Genomic DNA, 22,096 nt, shown 5'->3' on the forward strand with positions numbered 1-22,096 from the left:
TTATCGTGTAGTCTCTTCAGTGATTCTTCGCCGTGGGTCCATACGAAGAAAATGTCGTCGATATATCTGGTGTATAGCGTTGGTTGGAAGTCCTGCTCGAACTTGTGCATGAAAATGTTGGCGTATTGGGGTTTGAATTTGGTCCCCATGGCTGTTCCGTGTGTTTGGGTAAAGAACTGGTTATCACTCACCTGACTAAGGAGAAAGCCTCCGAAAGCTTGTGATTTTCAAATAAAACTGTTGGACTATAACCTGTTGTAAGATTCCTTACATTTGTGCACCCCAGTCCATCACCGGCATCGCCACATCATGGCTACTATCGACACCACAAACTGCCGGCTCACAGTGGAGAGGATCTCCAAGAAGATCGCGCATATCAACACAGACATCATGTTTTTACAGAGCTGCAAGAAAGCAGACAAGATCACGAACCCACTCAAGTCGACATACAACTCAGATTACGCTGAGAGACTCTGCTGTCGTACCTCTCGCACACTCCGCAACCATCTCGTACACCAACTCTACAGACGCCGCAACCTCGAAACCAAGATATAGAGTCCATACTCTCAACCTATACTCAGGACACAGCAGACCAGCTACGAGACACCGCCAAACAGACGAGGCAACGGAACTACACTGCCTACATGAAAACCAAGAGCAGGAAGCTTGAGAAACTCTGCATCACCACCAGCATCAACCAAGCCTCCCCCAGTACCACGGTTGCAACCACAGGGAAGTCTGTCATCAATTTGTCCGACCACACTCTTCAACCAGACGAAATCGAAGTTCTCAGCCGAGGGCTCAATTTCTGCCCCACCACCAAAATGGACCCCATCGGTCTCGCGGCAGACACAGAGGAATTCATCGGGAGAATGAGGCTCCGGGAATTCTTCCACAAATCCCAAGATTTCAGCAGCGAACCCAATGAGACAATCAATGATCCGGAACAGCAGACAGAGGGATCCGCGGTACAGCAACCGAAGAAGAAAGTCAAACTGGACTCCTCCGGAGGGTCGCTGCCCTAAGCTTGACATGTACGCTCAAGCTGTCAGGAGATGAGTCAATGCCAGATTCATCAGCCGCACTCACAAGACAGTCCAGAATGTCACCCGAGCACAACGCAACGCCATCGACGCTCTCAAGACCAACCGCAACATCGTTATCAAACCAGCGGACAAAGGAGGAGCCATCGTCATACAGAACAGAACGGACTATTGCAAAGAAGCATACCGACAACTGGACAACCAGGAACACTACAGACGGTTACCCGTAGATCCGACCAAAGAACACACCCACCAGCTCAACAAACTTATCAAGACCTTCGATCCAGACCTTCAAAGCATTCTACGTGCTCTCATCCCACGTACTCCCCGCGTGGGAGACTTCTACTGCCTCCCAAAGATACACAAAGCCAACACACCCGGACGTCCTATCGTATCAGGCAACGGAACCCTGTGTGAGAACCTCTCTGGATACGTCGAGGGCATCCTGAAACCCATCGTACAGGGAACCCCCAGCTTCTGTCGCGACACTGCAGACTTCCTACAAAAACTCAGCACCCACTGACCAGTTGAACCAGGAACACTTCTCACCACGATGGACTCTACTCCAGTATCCCCCACGATGACTGCATCGCTGCAATAGCAGCAATACTCAACACCAACAACAGCCAATCTCCAGACGCCATCCTACAACTCATCCGCTTCATCCTGGATCACAATGTCTTCACCTTCGATAACCAGTTCTTTACCCAAACACACGGAACAGCCATGGGGACCAAATTCGCACCCCAATACACCAACATTTTCATGCACAAGTCCGAGCAGGACTTCTTCACTGCACAGGACCTCCAACCAACACTATACACCAGATACATCGACGACATTTTCTTCCTATGGACCCACAGCGAAGAATCACTGAAGAGACTACACGATAACATCAACAAGTTCCATCCCACCATCAAACTCACCATGGACTACTCCTCAGAATCGGTTTCTTTCTTGGACACACGAATCTCCATCAAAGACGGGCACCTCAGCACCTCACTCTACCGCAAGCCCACGGACAACCTCACGATGCTCCACTTTTCCAGCTTCCACCCTAACCACGTCAAAGAGGCCATCCCCTATGGACAGGCCCTGCGAATACACAGGATCTGCTCAGACGAGGAGGAACGCGATGGACACCTACAGACGCTGAAAGGCGCCCTCGTAAGAACGGGATATGACGCTCGACTCGTCGATCGACAGTTCTGACGGGCCACAGCGAAAAATCGCATAGACCTCCTCAGAAGACTAACACGGGACGCAACCAACAGAGTACCCTTCGTCGTCCAGTACTTCCCCGGAGCGGAGAAACTGCGCCATGTTCTCCGCAGCCTTCAACATGTCATCAATGACGACGAACACCTCGCTATGGCCTTCCCCACGCCTCCACTACTGGCCTTCAAACAGCCACCCAACCTCAAACAGACCATCGTTCGCAGCAAATTACCCAGCTTTCAGGAGAACAGCGTCCACGACACCACACAACCCTGCCACGGCAACCTCTGCAAGACATGCTAGATCATCGGCACAGATACCACCATCACACGAGAGGACACCACCCACCAGGTACATGGTTCATACTCCTGTGACTCGGCCAACGTTGTCTACCTCATACGTTGCAGGAAGGGATGCCCCGGAGCATGGTACATTGGCGAGACCATGCAGATGCTGCGACAACGGATGAACGGACACCGCGCAACAATCGCCAGACAGGAGGGTTCCCTCCCAGTCGGGGAACACTTCAGCAGTCAAGGACATTCAGCCACCGATCTTCGGGTAAGCGATCTCCAAGGCGGCCTTCGAGACACACGACAACGCAAAATCGTTGAGCAGAAATTGATAGCCAAGTTCCGCACCCATGAGGATGGCCTCAACCGGGATCTTGGGTTCATGTCACTCTACATGTAACCCCACCAGCGAGAAAAGAGTTATCTGTTTTTAATACAACTGGTCATTCTCTCTCTTTCGGATCTGTCTGTCTGTCTTTGGGTTCTGACCGTTTGTATATTCAGTAGTCCTGTGTGTAATGTGTCTCTGTCTGAACACTTTGCCTTGACAACGGGCAGTTGGAAAGATTATCTGTAATCACCAGGCATTGTTCTCTGACTATATATGCGGTAACTTTCATGGAATCCCACACTCACCTGACGAAGGAGAAAGCCTCCGAAAGCTTGTGATTTTCAAATAAAGCTGTTGGACTATAACCTGGTGTTGTAAGATTCCTTACATTTGTCCACCCCAGTCCATCAACGGCTTATCCACATCATGGCCACTATTGTCTGTGCCGCTACGTTTGAGCTTTGTCCGCCCTTCCCCAACGAGGAGAACACATTTCGTAAGTTTGTTTCGCCACGGGAGGTGCTTCCGTTCGCGGAAAGCGAGATTCTCTCCAGAGTGAATGCGCACTGCCTTGTGTTTGACTATGTCCCTCCGGAACTGATCACTCTATTCATCTCCAACAAAACGGTATTCGCTGGTCGAATTGCAGAACTGACTAACTCTGGAAGGACATCTGTTGTTTATATGTTATGTCAGGCACGTTCTTGCGAAAGAAGGAGTAATCCGATTTTTAAAAAAAATCGTAGACGTTTTGGCGGCGGCGGGGGGGAGACCCACACCCCTGCCTATGCCACTGCTCCTTTGGCTTTTCTATTTTTTTATTTGTTCATGGGATGTGGGCGTCGCTGGCGAGGCCGGCATTTATTGCCCATCCCTAATTGCCCTCGAGAAGGTGGTGGTGAGCTGCCTTCTTGAACCGCTGCAGTCCGTGTGGTGACGGTTCTCCCACAGTGCTGTTAGGTGGGGAGTTCCAGGATTTTGACCCAGCGACGATGAAGGAACGGCGATATATTTCCAAGTCGGGATGGTGTGTGACTTGGAAGGGAACGTGCAGGTGGTGTTGTTCCCATGTGTCTGCTGCCCTTGTCCTTCTAGGTGGTAGAGGTCGCGGGTTTGGGGGGTGTTGTCGAAGAAGCCTTGGCGAGTTGCTGCAGTGCATCCTGTGGATGGTACACACTGCAGCCATGGTGCGCCAGTGGTGAAGGGAGTGAATGTTTAAGGTGGTGGATGGGGTGCCAATCAAGCGGGCTGCTTTGTCCTGGATGGTGTTGAGCTGCTTGAGTGTTGTTGGAGCTGCATTTATCCAGGCAAGTGGAGAGTATTCCATCACACTCCTGACTTGTGCCTTGTAGATGATGGAAAGGCCTTGGGGAGTCAGGAGGTGAGTCACTCGCTGCAGAATACCCAGCCTCTGACCTGCTCTCGTAGCCACAGTATTTATATGGCTGGTCCAGTTAAGTTTCTGGTCAATGGTGACCCCCCAGGATGTTGATGGTGGGGGATTTGGCGATTGGTAATGCTGTTGAATGTCAAGGGGAGGTGGTTAGACTCTCTCTTGTTGGAGATGGTCATTGCCTGGCACATGTCTGGCACGAATGTTAGTTGCTACTTATCAGCCCAAGCCTGGATGTTGTCCAGGTCTTGCTGCATGCGGGCTCGGACTGCTTCATTATCTGAGGGGTTGCGATTGGAACTGAATATTGTGCAATCATCAGCGAACATCCCCATTTCTGACCTTTTGATGGAGGGAAGGTCATTGATGAAGCAGCTGAAGATGGTTGGGCCAAGGACGCTGCCCTGAGGAACTCCTGCAGCAATGTCCTGGGGCTGAGATGATAGGCCTCCAACAACCACTACCATCTTTTGTGCTGGGTATGACTCCAGCCACTGGAGCGTTTGCCCCCTGATTCCCATTGACTTCAATTTTACTAAGGCTCCTTGGTGCCACACTCTGTCAAATGCTGCCATGATGTCAATGGTAGTCACTCTCACCTAACCTCTGGAATTCAGCTCTTTTGTCCATGTTTGGACCATGGCTGTAATGAGGTCTGGAGCCGAGTGGTCCTGGTGGAACCCAAATTGAGCATCGGTGAGCAGGTTATTGGTGAGTAAGTGCTGCTTGATAGCACTGTCGACGACACCTTCCATCACTTTGCTGCTGATTGAGAGTAGACTGATGGGGCGATAATTGGCCGGATTGGATTTGTCCTGTTTTTTTGTGAACAGGACATACCTGGGCAATTTTCCACATTGTTGGGTAGATGCCAGTGTTGTAGCTGTACTGGAACAGTTTGGCTAGAGGCGCAGCTAGTTCTGGAGCACAAGTCTTCAGCAATACAGCCGGGATGTTGTCTGGGACCAGAGCCTTTGCTGTATCCAGTGCACTCAGCCGTTTCTTGATATCACGTGGAGTGAATCGAATTGGCTGAAGACTGGTTTCTGTGATGGTGGGGATATCGGGAGGAGGCCGAGATGGATCATCCACTCGGCACTTCTGGCTGAAGATGGTTGCAAACGCATCAGCCTTGTCTTTCGCACTCACGTGCTGGACTCTGCCATCATTGAGGATGGGGATGTTTACAGAGCCTCCTCCTCCCGTTAGTTGTTTAATTGTCCACCAACCATTCACGACTGGATGTGGCAGGACTGCAGAGCTTTGATCTGATCCGTTGGTTGTGGAATCGCTTAGCTCTGACTATAGCATGTTGCTTCCGCTGTTTAGCATGCATGTAGTCCTGAGTTGTAGCTTCACCAGGTTGGCACCTCATTTTTAGGTGCGCCTGGTGCTGCTCCTGGCATGCTCTTCTACACTCCTCATTGAACCAGGGTTGCTCATATAAAACAACGTATCTTCTGGCTTACTAAGGACAGGAGCAGTTTTCCATGTAATGCAGAATGTTTAGGTGAAGCTTTGTCCCTTTAAAGACACAAAATCTTAATTGCTGTTCAGTAAACACAAGGTGAGTTCATTCAGGCTGCAGGTCAGAACACTGGCTTTCTTTTTGTTAATGGTGTGGTTATTAACGTCACTGAGGGGTTACAGACACTCCAGGAGCGGATTAATGCATGGGCCTACTGTGCCCAGCGGCTCCAGGCAAATGTGGAGCAGTTTAATTTAAGCGTAGTATATTGTTATATGATTTGCTTTGTTATTAATGCCATGTGTAAACATTCTGCGGGCCTATTTCTTCATGCATTTTACTACACGTCTGTGTTTTAATGGATTGGGGGGTTGGGTTAGTGGTGGGTATGTATGTTAATAAGACCCAACGTTTGAAATGGACCAGGTCTCCTGCATGAGGAATCGGGCAGCCAGCCAGCTGTCCGATAGTTAAAGTCCATCCCTGTGTGTTTTTTATGGAATTGATTCTCCAGATATGATTGGTCACATGGTCCTAGCACTCGCGCTCACTCTGAACTAGAATAAAGGAAGAACTTTATATCGTACCTTATCACATGCTTTACCATCAATGAAGTGCAATCACTGTTGCAATGTTGGCAAATATGGCGGTCAATTTGCATGCAGCAGAGTCCCACACAAAGGAATGAGATGAATGACCACATAACGGCCTAGCAATTCCGAAACATTCCACGCTGGAAGTGCGCCACCCGCCATATTGGTAAAGGCTGAAGTATAGGCGTTCAGGATCCGTGCCTGAAACAGGCATTAGTGCTTGCCGGCCCTGCTGCGTTTAGGATAATCAAGTCTACAAGGGGCTTAACCGGAGGTCTTTGAAGGGATTGTATGCATCCTCAGCACCACTCTAATTTAAATGAGGCCCGAGGCCCAATATTGAGTGGGTCTCAGGCCTACCTGTTCTGGTGCATGGATTATTCCCGGTGCCCAGTTTGTGATGGCAGACTGGTGCTATCCAATTTCACACCCAATCTGTTTTTGGTCATGTTGGTTGAAGAAGGAATGTTGGCCCAGGACAATGGAGAGAATTCCCTGTTCCTCTTCCAGTAGTGCTGTGGGATCTTTTGTCCATTCGAGCAGGCAGCCAGGGCCTCGGTTTGACATCTCGTGCAAAAGATGACACCTCCGACAATGCAGCACTTTCTCAGTACTGATTTTCAACTGAAATTTTGGTACCATACAATTTTATAGACACAAAACTTTTAAGAGGTGTTTAGAAGATACCTAATTTCTCTCAAAAAACCTTCTTTATCCACCACTTGACCCTACTATAACTTTGATCTAACATTATATGGTTGTAAGATGCACCCTTTTCCTGTCATGCTACAAAGCCATGTGCAAAAATTCAGTAATCATACTTAAAGGATCTTCCTTGGGTGCTAAAAAATCTGAGCATTTCAAAGGACAAGAGTGACAAAGTTATCTGGTGCTGGTGTAGCCAGTGTTACCTTGGTTCTAATTTTTTTTACAGGAATGCTAAGAACATGTAGTTAAATATTATGTTAAGTCACAGTGAGCTAAGGTGAAAACACACACCCACAATTCCTCCTACTGTGAGTTCCCGATCCTGGATAAGAAGTGAAAATCTTAAGGGTAAGTAACCCTCGCACATCTCTCAGCAACTGGTGAGTGGCATTAGCAGGGGTATGGTATCAGCCTTATTGCCCATGTTCCTGATCATGGAATTGTGCATGGCTTGGGGAGAACCTAAAAGCAGGGGCTGGAAAAAAAAACAAAATGATGGAGGTAGAATTATCGATGGTTTTGGTAATAATTTGAAAAACAAAGAGAAAACACTTTTTTTCCTGCCTTGTTCTCCACAAGGCATTGATTCTTGATTGATGGGCACCTGTCACCTTTCAGAACCTCGCTAATGTGGCCATTCTTCCTATGTGAGCTTAGACAGTGAGTGTTAGTAGGTTATTCCATCATGGAGGGCATCACAGCCAATCCTGGTCCTGTTTTCACCCAGTGCCCACAAGCAAGAACTTCCTACAGAAATCACTGGATATTGATCAGGAATGGGAGCCCTGATATTGTTTTCTTAGCCCAGGGTTACTAAGGCTAATTGTAGCATCCTTACTGTTGCCCAGCTGAGGTCAGCTAACAAGTGCAAACCGGGGATCTACTCTGTGCCCTTATCTATATGGCTCAGTAGAACACCAGGCAGTGCATTTATTTACTGACAGTAATTGGGGAGATCCTTTGGGATTATTACCATAGTTGAATTTATTGTTTGGCTGACAGTCTTCTATACACATTGATTGCATTCTAAAGAGGCATAACAACCTGCCATCTATATTCCTGTGTTTCTAGTTCAGACTCTGATATCTAAGTTAGAAAAATAGACCACTTTGTTTTCTGAAACCTGGAATAAAACAAAGGTTCCTTGAGCATTGAAAGGTTTAGTCAGTCAGTGGTTTGTCCAACACTGATGGTCATTCCAACAGCAATTGAACACTGTTTATTCATTTGAACTGTGGCAGAAAAATAGAAATTCGTAGTCATTGTTTAATTAAGAATCAACAGCGAGGAAGAAATAAAACTGTTTTGCTTTCTATATTAGGCAAATATAGGTTCTCCATGGCTGGCCTACAGCTGATTGGGAAAATGCGATATTTACATAGATAGCAACTAGAACAACTGATGTAAGTGATCCATGCATTGGCAACGAGATTCCCTAGGGAATTTAGGGAATGTCCTACAGTGCTTAAGAAAAAGGGGTGGGGAAGAATTAGGGAAGATGACATGTTCAAAGAATGCGAACATAGGAACAGGAGGAGGCCATTTAGCCCCTCGAGCCTGTTCTGCCATTCAGTGAGATCATGGCTGATCTGTGACCTAACTCCATATACCCGCCTTAACCCCATATCCCTTAATACCTTTTGGTTAACAAAAATCTATCTATCTCACATTTTAAAATTAATAATTGAGCTAGCATCAACTGCCATTTGCGGAAGAAAGTTCCAAACTTCTCCGCCCTTTGTGTGTAGAAGTGTTTCCTAACTTCACTCCTGAAAGTCCTAGCTCTAATTTTTAGGCTTTGTCCCCTAGTCCAAGACTCCCCAACCAACAGAAATAGTTTCTGTCTATCTACCCTATCAGTTCCCCTTAATATCTTGAAAACTTTGATCAAATCACTCCTTAATCTTCCAAATTCCAGGGAATACAACCCTCGTTTGTGTAATCTCGCCTCATAATTTAACTCTTGGAATCCAGGCATCATTCTCTTAAATCTGCGCTGCACTCCCTCCAAGGCCAATATATCCTTTCTAAAGTGCGGTGCCCAGAACTGAACATAGTACTCCAGGTGTGGTCTAACCAGGGCTTTGTATTGCTGCAGCATAACTTCTACCCCCTTGTGTTCTAGTCCTCTAGATATAAAGGCCAGCATTCCATTAGCCTTTTTGATTATTTTCTGTACTTTGTCCATGACATTTTAATGTTCTATGTACATGGACCTCTAAGTCTCTTTGGACATCCACTGTTTTGAGCTTTTCACCATTTTGGGTTTTGAGGAAGCCTTGGAAGATGCAGAGAGGTGCAACAAGAGGGATGGGATTGGAAAGAGAATGCCAGTACTTGATGGCTGAAGGCCGTGCTGTTGATGGTGGAGCGGAGAAGGAGGAGGAGGGTACGCACAGAAGACCAGAATCAGAAAAGTGGAGAGTGCAAACTGCAACTTAGGTCTGGATGTGATGGGAGAGGTCTGGTGGAGGGAAACTATGGAGGGATTTGTAAACGAGTACAAGGATTTTGAAGTAAAATCAGTGCGTTGGGGGTTAGGGAACCAATGGAGATTGGCGAGGACAGGGTTGATATTGGAGTGGGATTTAGTTCGTGATAGGATGCAGGCGACAGATTCTGGATGAGTTGGAGTTTGTGGAGGTGGAGCTTGATGTGGATATGGATGAACATTTCAGTGGTGATGGGGATGATTTATGTTCTGTCATAAAGTTCATAAAATTATTTTATGGTTGACTGTATGCCCAATAATGGATTGCAAGGAATGATTTCAAGTTTGTCAAATTAACAGTGGGTGGTCGAATTACATCTTAAACTGTACATACCCATCATGAGATGATGTGCACTCTTTTGTTTCATTACTCGTATATCCACCTGATTCACGATGATATGATTGGAGCTGATGTACTGTTTCTTGTTGATGTAGTTGAAGGGATGGAATATTTTGGAATTACTGTAAGGGTTGGGGTATGCTATGGTGTTTTTAATCCTTGTTGATCTAATGGGGAAGATGTTGCTTCATGGTGGGTTTGCATGGTGCTTTTCCCTTGATTTTCTTTTCCCTCCAGTGCTGGAGATGGTAATTCATGCTATGGTACAGTTGCAGATGTGCTGTCGGCCCTTTGGTACCTCACCCAAGTGGGCATTCATTATGCATCAACCCAGGTATTGAATGTCAGGGATATCCAACTATGAAGGGCAGCACAGTGTTGCCTAATTCTGCACTCCATGATGTACACACTTGCACTTTCCAGCAGGGATCGTTAGATGGTGATCAGAAGTGGAAATCATGCCTACCTTTTTTGCCCGACACTTTTGTCCACTTCATTGCTGCCCTGGCTTAGATCAAGCCATGGATCAAATGTGGGACCTTGCTGTTCTCACTGATTTAGTACCACACCACATAGTGAAAGTAACCACTGAGCCATCAGGGAAGCTGAGACTTCTTTTTAAAAAAAAAGTATTTTCTCCTCTGTTTTGGGTCTATCTTGACATGCGCCATCTCAATTTGACGGGGCAGACGGGCAACCTCGTGTACTTGACTGGGTTCTAGAAGGTGCGTGAGAGTTGCTCAGTGTGACTAACCCCACTTGACATTTCTCCGTAGCAGCAGACTTGAAACTGGGGGCTCAGCTTGCTGGTAGATTGTGAGCATGAACCTATGTTCTACCATTTCATGGCACTACTTGATGACTAGTGCTACACTGCTAGCAGTAAGTATGTGTGGGAGCCATTTGATGTCCTAGAAGATGTATTCCTGCTTGCCAGTTCAACCTTAACGACCAATATTTGGAGGATCCAGTCTAACATCTTAATTTAATTCAATGTTTGTCTTTAACGCAAGGATTAGAACATGAAGTTTGACAGCAACACTAATGTGCTGATCACTTGTATCAGCTTTTCTTTTTTGTCAAAAAAAAAGTTTCAATTTGTGTGTCCTTTCTTTTTAAGGAGCTCCATTAAAATAAACCCTTCCAATGAAAATATCGCTCGAAATCTCTTGGACACAATGGTATCTGAATTAGACAAAGTTTCAAGTCGTATGTCCTTTCCAATGAAGTGCAAGCTGAATGAATATGCTGCTTTCCTCAAGGTATGGTGCAGGATACAAGAGGGAGCACTTAATCTGCATTTTAACATGATTGAGTAGTAATGGGTTAATGACAATAGTAGATCTGTCTGCATGCCACTTATTCACTGAGCCATTTAAAGAGTTGAGTCTCACTCTTTTAAGGTATCTTCTCCATTTTCTTGGGTTTCTGCCAGCATTACACCATTCCTGTCCAGGAGGGTGGACAGGCAATCTGCTTGCATTGCTCTGCAGTGCTGCCTGACTCTTGGTGTACGACACTTGTCTGGCATGACTTTCCACTTGACACTCAATGCTTAGGTTATGGAGCATCATGAGTATGAATCTTTGTCCTGCCACTTTATAGGCACTACCCAATGATTGGCGTTGTACTGTTGGCATAGGTACTAACTATGACTAACCATTACTGGTTAGTCATTGGTAGATTAGAATATTCAAATGTATTTGGCTGGTATGTGGCCAGAAACATGGCCATCCTCTGCAACAGAGAGGGATGTGTTTGGCTGAGCAGCTAATTGGGATCAGGTTGCAACAAAAGACTCCCTGCCCCGAAAGTCGTTTGAACACATGGTTGGTGCCCTGAAGAGCTGAGATCACAATTCCAACTGTGTCATTTTTAACACCCATTATACAATAAAATTGCTGAGTGGGCTACAAGATTCCATTTCAAAATGCATCGAAAACTCCCATGTCAGGCTCTGTCTATGGCAAAATTCATTTTATAAGTGTCAGTATTTATCTGCAGTACCTGTTATGCCTGTAGTTGGCTATGCGATAGGCATCTACAATAATAAATTGCTGTCACACTAATATTGTTCCAAATCCAATACTGCTTAAGTCATTTTAAAATTATCAGATAGCTTCCCGTTTCTCTATGAAGCCATAGGATGACGGTTTCCCCTTAGCATGCACATAAGAACATTTTTTTAAAAAAGGAGCAGGAGTAGGCCATTCGGCCCTTGAGCCTGCTCCGCCATTCAATCAGATCATGGCTGATCTTCAACCTCAACTCCACTTTCCTGTCTGATCCCCATATCCCTTGATTCCCCTAGAGTCCAAAAATCTATCCATCTCAGCCTTGAATATATTCAATGACTCAGCATCCACAGCCCTCTGGGGTAGAGAATTCCAAAGATTCCCAACTCTCTGCGTGAAGAAATTCCTCCTCATCTCAGTCTTGAACGGCTGAACCCGTATCTTGCGATTAAGCCCCCCAGTTGTAGACTCTCCAGCCAGGGGAAACAGCCTCTCGGCATCTACCCTGTCAAGCCCCCTCATTATCTTATGTTTCAATGAGATCACCTCTCATTCTTCTAAACTCCAGAGACTATAGGCCCATTCTACTCAACCTCTCCTCATACGACAACCCTCTCCTCCCAGGAATCAATCTCGTGATTGTTGCACTGCCTCTAAGGCAAGTATATCCTTCCTTAGATAAGGTGACCAAAACTGTACACAGTACTCCAGGTGAGGTCTCGCCAATGCCTTGTACAATTGTAGTAAGACTTCCTTACTCTTGTACTCCAACCCCCTTGCAATAAAGGCCAACATGCCATTTGCCTTCCTAATTGCTTGCTGTACCTGCATACTAACTTTTTGTGTTGCTTGGAAGAGGCCACCCAAATCCCTCTCAACACCAACATTTAATAGTTTCTCACCACTTAAAAAAATATTCTGTTTTTCTATTCTTCTTACCAAAGTGAATAACCTCACATTTCCCCACATTATACTCCATCTGCCACCTTCTTGCCCACTCACTTAACCTGTCTATATCCCTTTGCAGACTCTGTCTTCTTCACAGCTTACTTTCCCACCTAGCTTTGTATCGTCAGCAAACTTGTATACATTACACTCAGTCCCTTCATCTAAGTCATTAATATAGATTGTAAATAGCTGAGGCCCAAGCACTGATCCTTGCGGCATCCCACTAGTACAGCCTAACAACCTGAAAATGACCTGTTTATCCCTACTCTCTGTTTCCTGTCTGTTAACCAATCCTCTATCCATGCTAATATATTACCCCCAACCCCATGAGCCCTTACCTTGTGTAACAACCTTCTATGTGGCACCTTATCGAATGCCTTTTTAAAATCCAAATGTACTACATCCACTGGTTCTCCTTTATCTACCCTGCTAGTTACATCCTCAAAAAACTCTAATAAATTTGTCAAACACAATTTCCCTTTCGTAAAACCATGTTGACTCTGCCTAATCATATTATGATTTTCTAAGTGCCCTGTTACCACTTCCTTAATAATGGATTCCAGCATTTTTCTGATGATCGATGTCAGGCTAACTGGCCTGTAGTTCCCTGTTTTCTCTCACCCCGCTATTCAAGAAGGGAGGGAAACATTTGCTACCTTCCAATCCACTGGGACCGTTCCAGAATCTAGAGAATTTGAGATAATCATAACCAATGCATCCACTATCTCTGCAGCCACCTCTTTTAGAACCCTCGGATGTAGGCCGTCAGGTCCGGCTTTTAGTCCCATTAGTTTGTCCAGTACTTTTTCTCTAGTGATATTAATTGTTTTAAGTTCCTCACTCTCATTTACCTCTTGGTTCCCCATTATTTTTGGTATACTTTTTGCGTCCTCTACTGTGAAGACAGATACAAAATATTTGTTTAACGTCTCTGCTATTTCCTGATTCCCCATTATAATTTCTCCTGTCTCAGCCTCGAAGGGACCAACGTTTACTTTTGCTATTCTCTTCCTTTTTGCTTACCTGTAGAAGCTCTTACAATCTAGGAACATAGGAACAGGAGTAGGCCATTCAGCCCCTCGTGCCTGCTCCGCCATTTGATAAGATCATGGCTGATCTGTGATCTAACTCCATATACCCGCCTTTGGCCCATATCCCTTAATACCTTTGGTTGCCAAAAAGCTATCTATCTCAGATTTAAATTTAACATTTGAGCTAGTATCAATTGCCGTTTGCGGAAGAGAGTTCCAAACTTCTACCACCCTTTGTGTGTAGAAATGTTTTCTAATCTCACTCCTGAAAGGTCTGGCTCTAATTTTTAGACTGTGCCCCCTACTCCTAAAATCCCCAACCAGCGGAAATAGTTTCTCTCTATCCACCCTATCTGTTCCCCTTAATATCTTATAAACTTCGATCAGATCACCCCTTAACCTTCGAAACTCCAGAGAATACAACCCCAATTTGTGTAATCTCTCCTCGTAACTTAACCCTTGAAGTCCGGGTATCATTCTAGTAAACCTACGCTGCACTCCCTCCAAGGCCAATATGTCCTTCTGAAGGTGCGGTGCCTAGAACTGCTCACAGTGCTCCAGGTGCAGTTTAACCAGGGTTTTGTATAGCTGCAGCATAACTTCTTTTGTTAGCCACTGGTGGATCACTCTTCCCGTGGAGTTTTTATTTCTCAATGGAATGTATATTTGTTGAGAATATTGAAATATTTCTTTAAATGTTTGCCATTGCTTTTCAACTGTCAAACCCTTTAATTTAATTTCCCAATCTACCTTTGACAACTCGCCCCTCATACCTATGTAATTGGCTTTATTTAAGTTTAAGACTCTAGTTTCTGACTTAAGTACATTACTTTCAAATTCGATGTGAAATTCATCATATTATGATCGCTCTTCCCCTGAGGTTCTTTTACTGTGAGATTACTGATTTAACTCTATCTCATTACATAGTACAAGATCTAAAATAGCCTGTTCCTTGGTTGGTTCCATGACGTGTTGCTCTAGGGAACCGTCTCGAATACATTCCATGAACTTGTCCTCCAAACTACCTTTGCCAATTTGATTTTCCCAGTCTATATGCAGATTAAAGTCCCCCACGATTACTACATTACCTTTGTTACAAGCTCCTATTATTTCATGATTAATACTCTGTCCAACGGTATAGCAACTATTAGGGGGACTATAAACTACTCCCACCAGTGTTTTCTGCCCCTTGTTATTTCTTATCTCCACCCAGACTGATTCTACTTCCTGATCCTCCGAGCCGAGATCCTTTCTCACTACTGTCCTTATGTCATCCTTTATTATTAGGGCGACACCCCCTCCTTTTCCATTCTGCCTGTCTTTTGTAAATGTCATGTACCCTGGAATATTTAGTTCTCAATCTTGGTCACTTTGCAACCACGTCTCTGTAATGGCTATTAGGTGAAACCCATTTATCTCTATTTGTGCAATTCATCACTAGAAATGACAACCTGATTTTTACTCTTCCCATACCTTCCAAGCCAACTGTCCAAACTCCTCTCAGATTAAGGTGGGTACTAACCTGGCAAAATTTCTACTAAACCCCACCACCCCCCTGCCACATGGCATTGATTTTGATTCTCTTCTCCTCTCTCCCCTCTCTTTCTCCCCCCCCCCCCCCCCCCCCACCTCGCATGGGTCCAGTTATCCCCACCCTTTAACACGACTTGACCTGAATACTGCACTTGGTCTTGACTCCCTCTGTGCAATGCCAGGGGAAATCAACTGGTATCTTGAAAATAAATTCTTATTTCTGTATGAAAGGTACTGTACTAGCAGTGTGAAGTGCATCGAGAGTATGCAACATGAAAGGTTTCATCAGAAATGCTGACATGTCTTTTTTCTTTAAGATGCTCATTGCCCATGTTGCATTACCAGCTATTTTTTATGACAGACTGTGCTAATTTGCTAGAAATGTCACTAAAATAATACTTAAATGAATATTTTACTCTGTTACAGAAAATGTATGATCTGCAGCCATTAGAACTGGTGAATATTGTGAACTGCCTCTTGATGCAGGAAAAACAATTATTGCTAGAGCTTCAGCAGGCCAGCGTAAGTTTTCAACTCTTTCTGAAGCTCCCTCATTTGTCAAGAAAAATCAAGTGACAGCCATACAGTTTCCACAGTGAAGGCGACCACATGATAAGGGAGGGAATTGTCTGCGCATTCACATGAGTCCCCCTTGCCAGTGGTTTAAATCCCAAGTTTGAAAGTTTACTATCAAGTATTCTATTTATACAGGTGTGGTATAAAAAATATTTTCCCACTTTTCTCGCCCCTCACTTTCTCTGAAAGTGTGGATTCATGCTGGAGAACGGTTCCACAGGTGCAGAGCAGCCTTTTGATACCTTGCCCAAGTGGCCATTCTTCATGTTTGACCTCAGCCAGTGCACGTCTGTGAAGGACGTTGCAGCTGAGCCTGATCCTGTCCTCACCTGATGTCCACACACGTCACTGAATCGTAGGGGTTGCTGGTTAACAAACAGAAGGCTAAATTTGTTTGTCTCCCTAGTCTAGGAACACTGAGGCCGGTGAGGAACAAAAAGGTTTTATTTTATTAACCATCAGTTTTATTGTAATGTGGACTCCTGTACTTGCATCAGGTGCTTTATGTGGTGCAGCTTGCACCTAAATGTAGAAAAATTGGTTTGTCATCTTGAACGTCCCATTAGTAAACAAAGTTAGAAATTGTAGGTGGATTGAGTTCCGACAACTGTGTCTTTTAGTAACTTGTCATGGAATCGATTAACGTTTCTGGCTCCATGACTTATTGCCATTGTAAAATTACAAAATTATCAACCAACATAATCAAAAATCTTTGGAATGTGTCTAACAAGAAAAATCATTTGCCACACAATTCTGATTGTGCGTTCAAGTTAACCAAGCTGATTTAGTAATATCTCGACAGGTAGCGAAAGGTTACACCAGGATTCTGCACAATATCACCCAGTTAAATCGTTCCATTTTTGTTTTTAAGCTAAACAATCTGGAACCAGCAAATACCACAAGATGAACAAACCAAATCACTCAAATAATTTTTCCAAACTGTTTATGCTGACCATTTCCTTCCTTACTCAGGTCAATATATACAGCTAACAAATAACATTTATATTATATTATATCATACCATAACATAAGCACATAAATTACACAATTCTGATTTAAAAAATCATTGAACTTATCCATAAAATTCGTCATTTAATGGTAGGAATGCCTGCGAGAAGGTTCCCCTGAACATACCTGCCCCTCTCTCTTGGGCCAGGGACTTGGATTCTGCTTCCGGTCCAGAATCTGGAAATTTGAATTGGGCCTTAGGAGGTGAGAAGTTCCAATTCCTGTTAACAAATTCTGTATGTATGCAAGAGATGCATCAGGGAAATTGTTTTTAACCCTGCTCCTGTGGAACTACAATACTTAGTGTATGACAATAATTAGGCTAAAAATTTACAAATAGCAACCATGAGGCAGAAAGAAGCAAAAATAAAAAAAATTGCATTTTTACACAATTTAGGCCATTAAATAAAAAAAATCTGAGCTAAAGGTGGTCCTGGGGATAAGTTTGGGACGACGCGAAATGCAGTTGGGGAGGTTACTATAAAAGGGGAAATGTTGTGGGGTGCTTTGATGCTGAGCACAGACATTGTGATTGGGAATCAGTTGGCCAAGTCCAGAGCAACGTTCGAGTCACTGGAGATTTGATGCTGAGGAAAAGCTTGCTGGTACAGCACTATGGTAACAACAGTTAAAGCAAGAACTACAAATCCAGTGTGGGAAGTAAGAGAGAGGAAAGATATCTTCTCTAATCACATAAATAGCTGAGAAAAAGAAGCAACATTTTGGGGAGGGAAGAACAAATGAAATACTTGTATCTTAAGCAAATACTGCAAATCCATTGTGGATGTACAGCAAAACAATTATTAAGTAAACTGAGAGTAAGTGGCTTTGGGCAGGGAAGAACAAACAGCTACACTGCATTTATACTACAAGCTTGTGGACTGTAAATCCAGTGTCAAGGCCTAAAATGACTCCAAAGTGAAGTGCAGTAAGATTGCCTGGCTCCAAGGATCTTACTTCTCTTTGTACTGGTGTCAAGTCAGGCTCTGATTCCAAATCAAGCTGCATTTACACTATAACTGCAGCATTGGTGTGAAGCAGTCTTGCAGCGGTGCTTCACACCAATGCTACAGTTATAGTGTAAATGCACCCTTACTTGCAAGTATTGTAAAATAGTAGGTAAATAATAATACAAATATTTGATCTGTGAGGCCCTGTATCTTTCAGTATCCATAACTGTTTAGTATTATTTATCTTGTTAATCATAAGCTATATTGCTTCACTGTATTACAGCAATAGGGGTAAACCTCTGTCACGTTTAGGCTGAAAGCAGGATTGTGGGAACACCAGAAACCACACTGCAAGTCATGGAATACCCATGAGCAATACCATGGGAGATCTGTCAGTCAGTGGATACTATTTCTGGGTGGCACAGTGAGGGAGGCCGCAATTTCCCGCTTGGTGAGCTGCTGATATCAGTCATGCTGTTGTGGGGAGAGTTTGAGTGGAGTTGAGATACTTATCCACAGGAGGGGAAAATGCAGATACTCTTGCACGCTGCTTTACAATTGTCATTGGCTTAGATCTAGGACTGCGTGACAGGATGCAAATAATATTTAGCGCAATGATAAATAAATCTTGGTTCATTCTGGCATGCAATCATACTACTAACTTGTATTGACTGAGTAACCTATCTGAAGGGCTGAAGGCGCAGAACACTACCAAGTTTGAAAAGAGTAGGAGAGGAGACGCGATAAATCAAGAAGTAGTGATCAGGTAGCTTCATGTTTGGGTATTAAAAGCCTACTAGCTGAACAGCTGTGGCATTGTATATGGCTATTCAAAGCCCATTTGAATTTTTCAGGTCAGGCAGGATTAGAGGGTGGGGGATAATGGAACAAAGTGTGGGAAGGGAAGCAAGGATGGCACAGGGAGAGGAGGGGAAGGAGAAGACAGTGGGGGATGAAGGGAGGGAGTGGTGAGGAAGGGAAATTCAGATCAACGGGGATAGGGGGATTGAGGCATGTAATAGCTAATCATTGGGGGAAAAGAATTATGTCCCCAGGTGGTGGGTGTGGAGGATCGGAAATGCTGTTGGGGAGGTTACTATAAAAGTGGAAATGAGGCAAGGCAGAGGTAGCCTGTGAGGGAACTGTAGCCACGAGGGAGTTGGGAGTGGGGGGGAGGGATTGGCAGCCAGTGGGTGTGTTGGAACAAGAAATGCAGCCAGATGGGGGTAGGGTTGAAATCTTGCTTTTGGAAGAGAGGGGCAGGGACTGAAATTTTGCTCAGTGGGATGAGGGGGATTTTTTGGTTTAATTTTGGGCTGGGGATTTCCAGGAGGGAGGGCAGACTTGTTCTGGTCAGCTGGGTGTATTTGATATTGACCACCATGATTGAGTATCTATGCCAAGCTACTGGGAAATCCACACAGGTAGACTTTCAGCCAGCTCAATATGGACTGCGCACTCTCTCCCTGTAGGGACACACCCCACTTACCTAAGTCCAGTAAGTTTAGGCGCATGTTGGCAAGAGCCAAGGATTAGGATAAGTGTGCGCAAGGGCACTGCCGGTTCTTAACCAGCTAATATTAAGGCCGCTTACCAATACATAGCACTGGTAAATTTCTTGCTGCTTGTCCATTCAAAACCACCTTAACTTGCAGGTTCATTTGAAGCAGAATGAGAGAACTCCTGTCCCCAGAAACAGGTCTATCCCTCATTAATGCACTAGGCATCAGCAGTGTGCTAGAGTACTGCGTACCTGCCTGGCTCAAGTATTAGATTATTGAGACGGTGCAATGAGTCTTAATTTTCACAGATTGAAGGTGTAAGGAAGAACTTGTAAGACCGTGTATTTGGAACTTAGAAGAATGAGAGGAAAGTTAGAGGAACACTGAGCATAGCGGAGAGAATAGAGATAAAATAGAGAGACAAGAAAGGTTGTGAGAGGGGTTTAGAGGCTTCAGGTGAGAGTGGGATTGTCTGTCAGATGATGAGCCTTTTTTTGGTATCCCCTGAAGGAGTATGAGAAGATGTTAAAGTGTCCTGAGGTATGAGAGCAGTATTCATGTCTTGGACTGAGTTGGGCGTTAGAGAGTGAAAGTCGTTGATGGTGAAAGAAGAAACACAGATTCTTGGAGGCAGTTTTAACAATGGAGATGTGGGAAGGCCCCCCAGTTGTTGGTAACAAGGACCCGCTCGCTATTTTGGTTCCTTCATGGACTCTCAGATATATGTTACGATGACTGAGTGAAAATTTGAACTGGCAGTGTGACTATTCATTAAACGGTTATTTCCAGAGCACAAGCCAAGCTACTTCTGGGAGCTGCCGGGGTAGGAAAGTCATCCCAGTTACTCAAATAAGAGACCATTGTAAAATAGAAGAATATACAATCATGCTTGTACTCTCAAGGGAGGAAGTAACAAATGAAAGGTGTGTATTCACTCAGTAAATGGTTCATTTTTGACAATCCGGTTTAGTATTTATGAAATTTTGATCAGAGCAGGTGATGTTACAGCCATTTTTCTTTGTTTTGCTTTGTAGGTCAGTGTTGCACCACCTATCTCCTTACCAGCCCAAGCTGTTCCGACCACCAACAGTGAAAGGATGAAGCAGGAAGATGCAAATGTGTTACAGCAGCTCACTCTGCTGAGTAACTTAATCAAGAACATTCAGATGTACCGCAGTGGCATTCAGCAAATCAATGAAACTCTCCTCCGTGAACAGCAGCAGTTAGAGTGTTACCAGGGTAGGTATGAAGCAGATCACAGCTGGACTTTCACAAAGTTCAAAATACCAACAAATCTAACGTGAAATCTGTTTGGAGACTGAGAATTTACTACATGACTAACTTTTGCTAAATTAGTGAGTCAAACCCAATTTGGCAACATCAAAAGGACTGATTCTTTATACACCATATTAGGATATTTGACATCTGGGAAATTTTCTACAAATCTTCACACACAGATTCACCAGCATTTCAATATTAGATAATCAATTTAATAAGATATATTGTACTTCTATCAGAACTTAAAATATAGACAGAAAATGCTGGAAATACACAGCAGGTCTGCTGGCATCTGGAAAGAGAAGACAAGTTACTATTTCTGGTGGAGCGTTCTGATCACAAGATCATTAAGGATGAGGAAGGATATTCAGTGCACCTTAATTAATCAATCCAGAAAGATCCTACTGTTCCCCATTGTAGCATCAATGTGTTTCTCAAGTGATTCCATGGTTTTTGCATGTTCATCTGACCTGACATCCCTGTAGAGAGAGAGAGCGCGCTCTGCCCCTCTGTAGCCAGCCAGCAGCAACCACTCAGGCATGACTCTGCCCTCTGATTTTCCTTCACCCCTGCTGGGAAACAGCGCAGCCTCAGTTTGGCAGCTGCCCACTTAATGTGGCTCCTATCAGGGACTAATGGGAGTGTAACATAAATAGTGTCCAGCCCAGCTCCGTCGCACTCAGTGTCACTACATAACATAGGAATATAGGAACAGGAGTAGGCTATTCAGCCCCTTGTGCCTGCTCAGCCATTTGATAAGATCATGGCTGATCTGTGATCTAACTCCATATACCTGCCTTTGGCCCATGTCCCTTAATACCTTTGGTTGGCAAAAAGCTATCTATCTCAGATTTAAATTTAGCAATTGAGCTAGTATCAATTGCCATTTGCGGAAGAGAGTTCCAAACTTCTACCACCCTTTTGTGTGTAGAAATGTTTTCTAATCTCACTCCTGAAAGGTCTGGCTCTAATTTTTAGACTGTGCCCCCTACTCCTAGAATCCCCAACCAGCAGAAATAGTTTCTCTCTATCCACCCTATCTGTTCCCCTTAATATCTTATAAACTTCGATCAGATCGCCCCTTAACCTTCTAAACTCTAGAGAATACAACCCCAATTTGTGTAATCTCTCCTCGTAACTTAACCCTTGAAGTCCGGGTATCATTCTAGTAAACCTACGCTGCACTCCCTCCAAGGCCAATAAGTCCTTCCGAAGGTGCGGTGCCCAGAACTGCTCACAGTACTCCAGGTGTAGTCTAACCAGGGCTTTGTATAGCTGCAGCATAACTTCTGCCCCCTTGTACTCTCGTCCTCTCGATATAAAGGCCAGCATTCCATTAGCCTTATTGATTATCTTCTGCACCTGTTCATGACACTT

General features: G+C 44.5%; 1 protein-coding gene across 7 annotated transcripts in view; it reads left to right on the plus strand.

The window, feature by feature from the left end:
* LOC137307135 (signal transducer and activator of transcription 5B-like) overlaps nt 1-22,096 on the plus strand; it is a 135,765-nt gene that overhangs the window by 66,663 nt on the left and 47,006 nt on the right. For all 7 annotated transcript variants that reach the window (XM_067976453.1, XM_067976455.1, XM_067976456.1 and 4 more), the window contains exons 3-5: nt 10,999-11,140; nt 15,832-15,927; nt 20,476-20,680. In XM_067976453.1, coding sequence (XP_067832554.1) covers nt 10,999-11,140; nt 15,832-15,927; nt 20,476-20,680 — 443 coding nt within the window. The remainder of the gene's footprint in view (nt 1-10,998; nt 11,141-15,831; nt 15,928-20,475; nt 20,681-22,096) is intronic.

This window comes from Heptranchias perlo, chromosome X (assembly GCF_035084215.1).
Source record: "Heptranchias perlo isolate sHepPer1 chromosome X, sHepPer1.hap1, whole genome shotgun sequence".
Taxonomy (NCBI): domain Eukaryota; kingdom Metazoa; phylum Chordata; class Chondrichthyes; order Hexanchiformes; family Hexanchidae; genus Heptranchias; species Heptranchias perlo.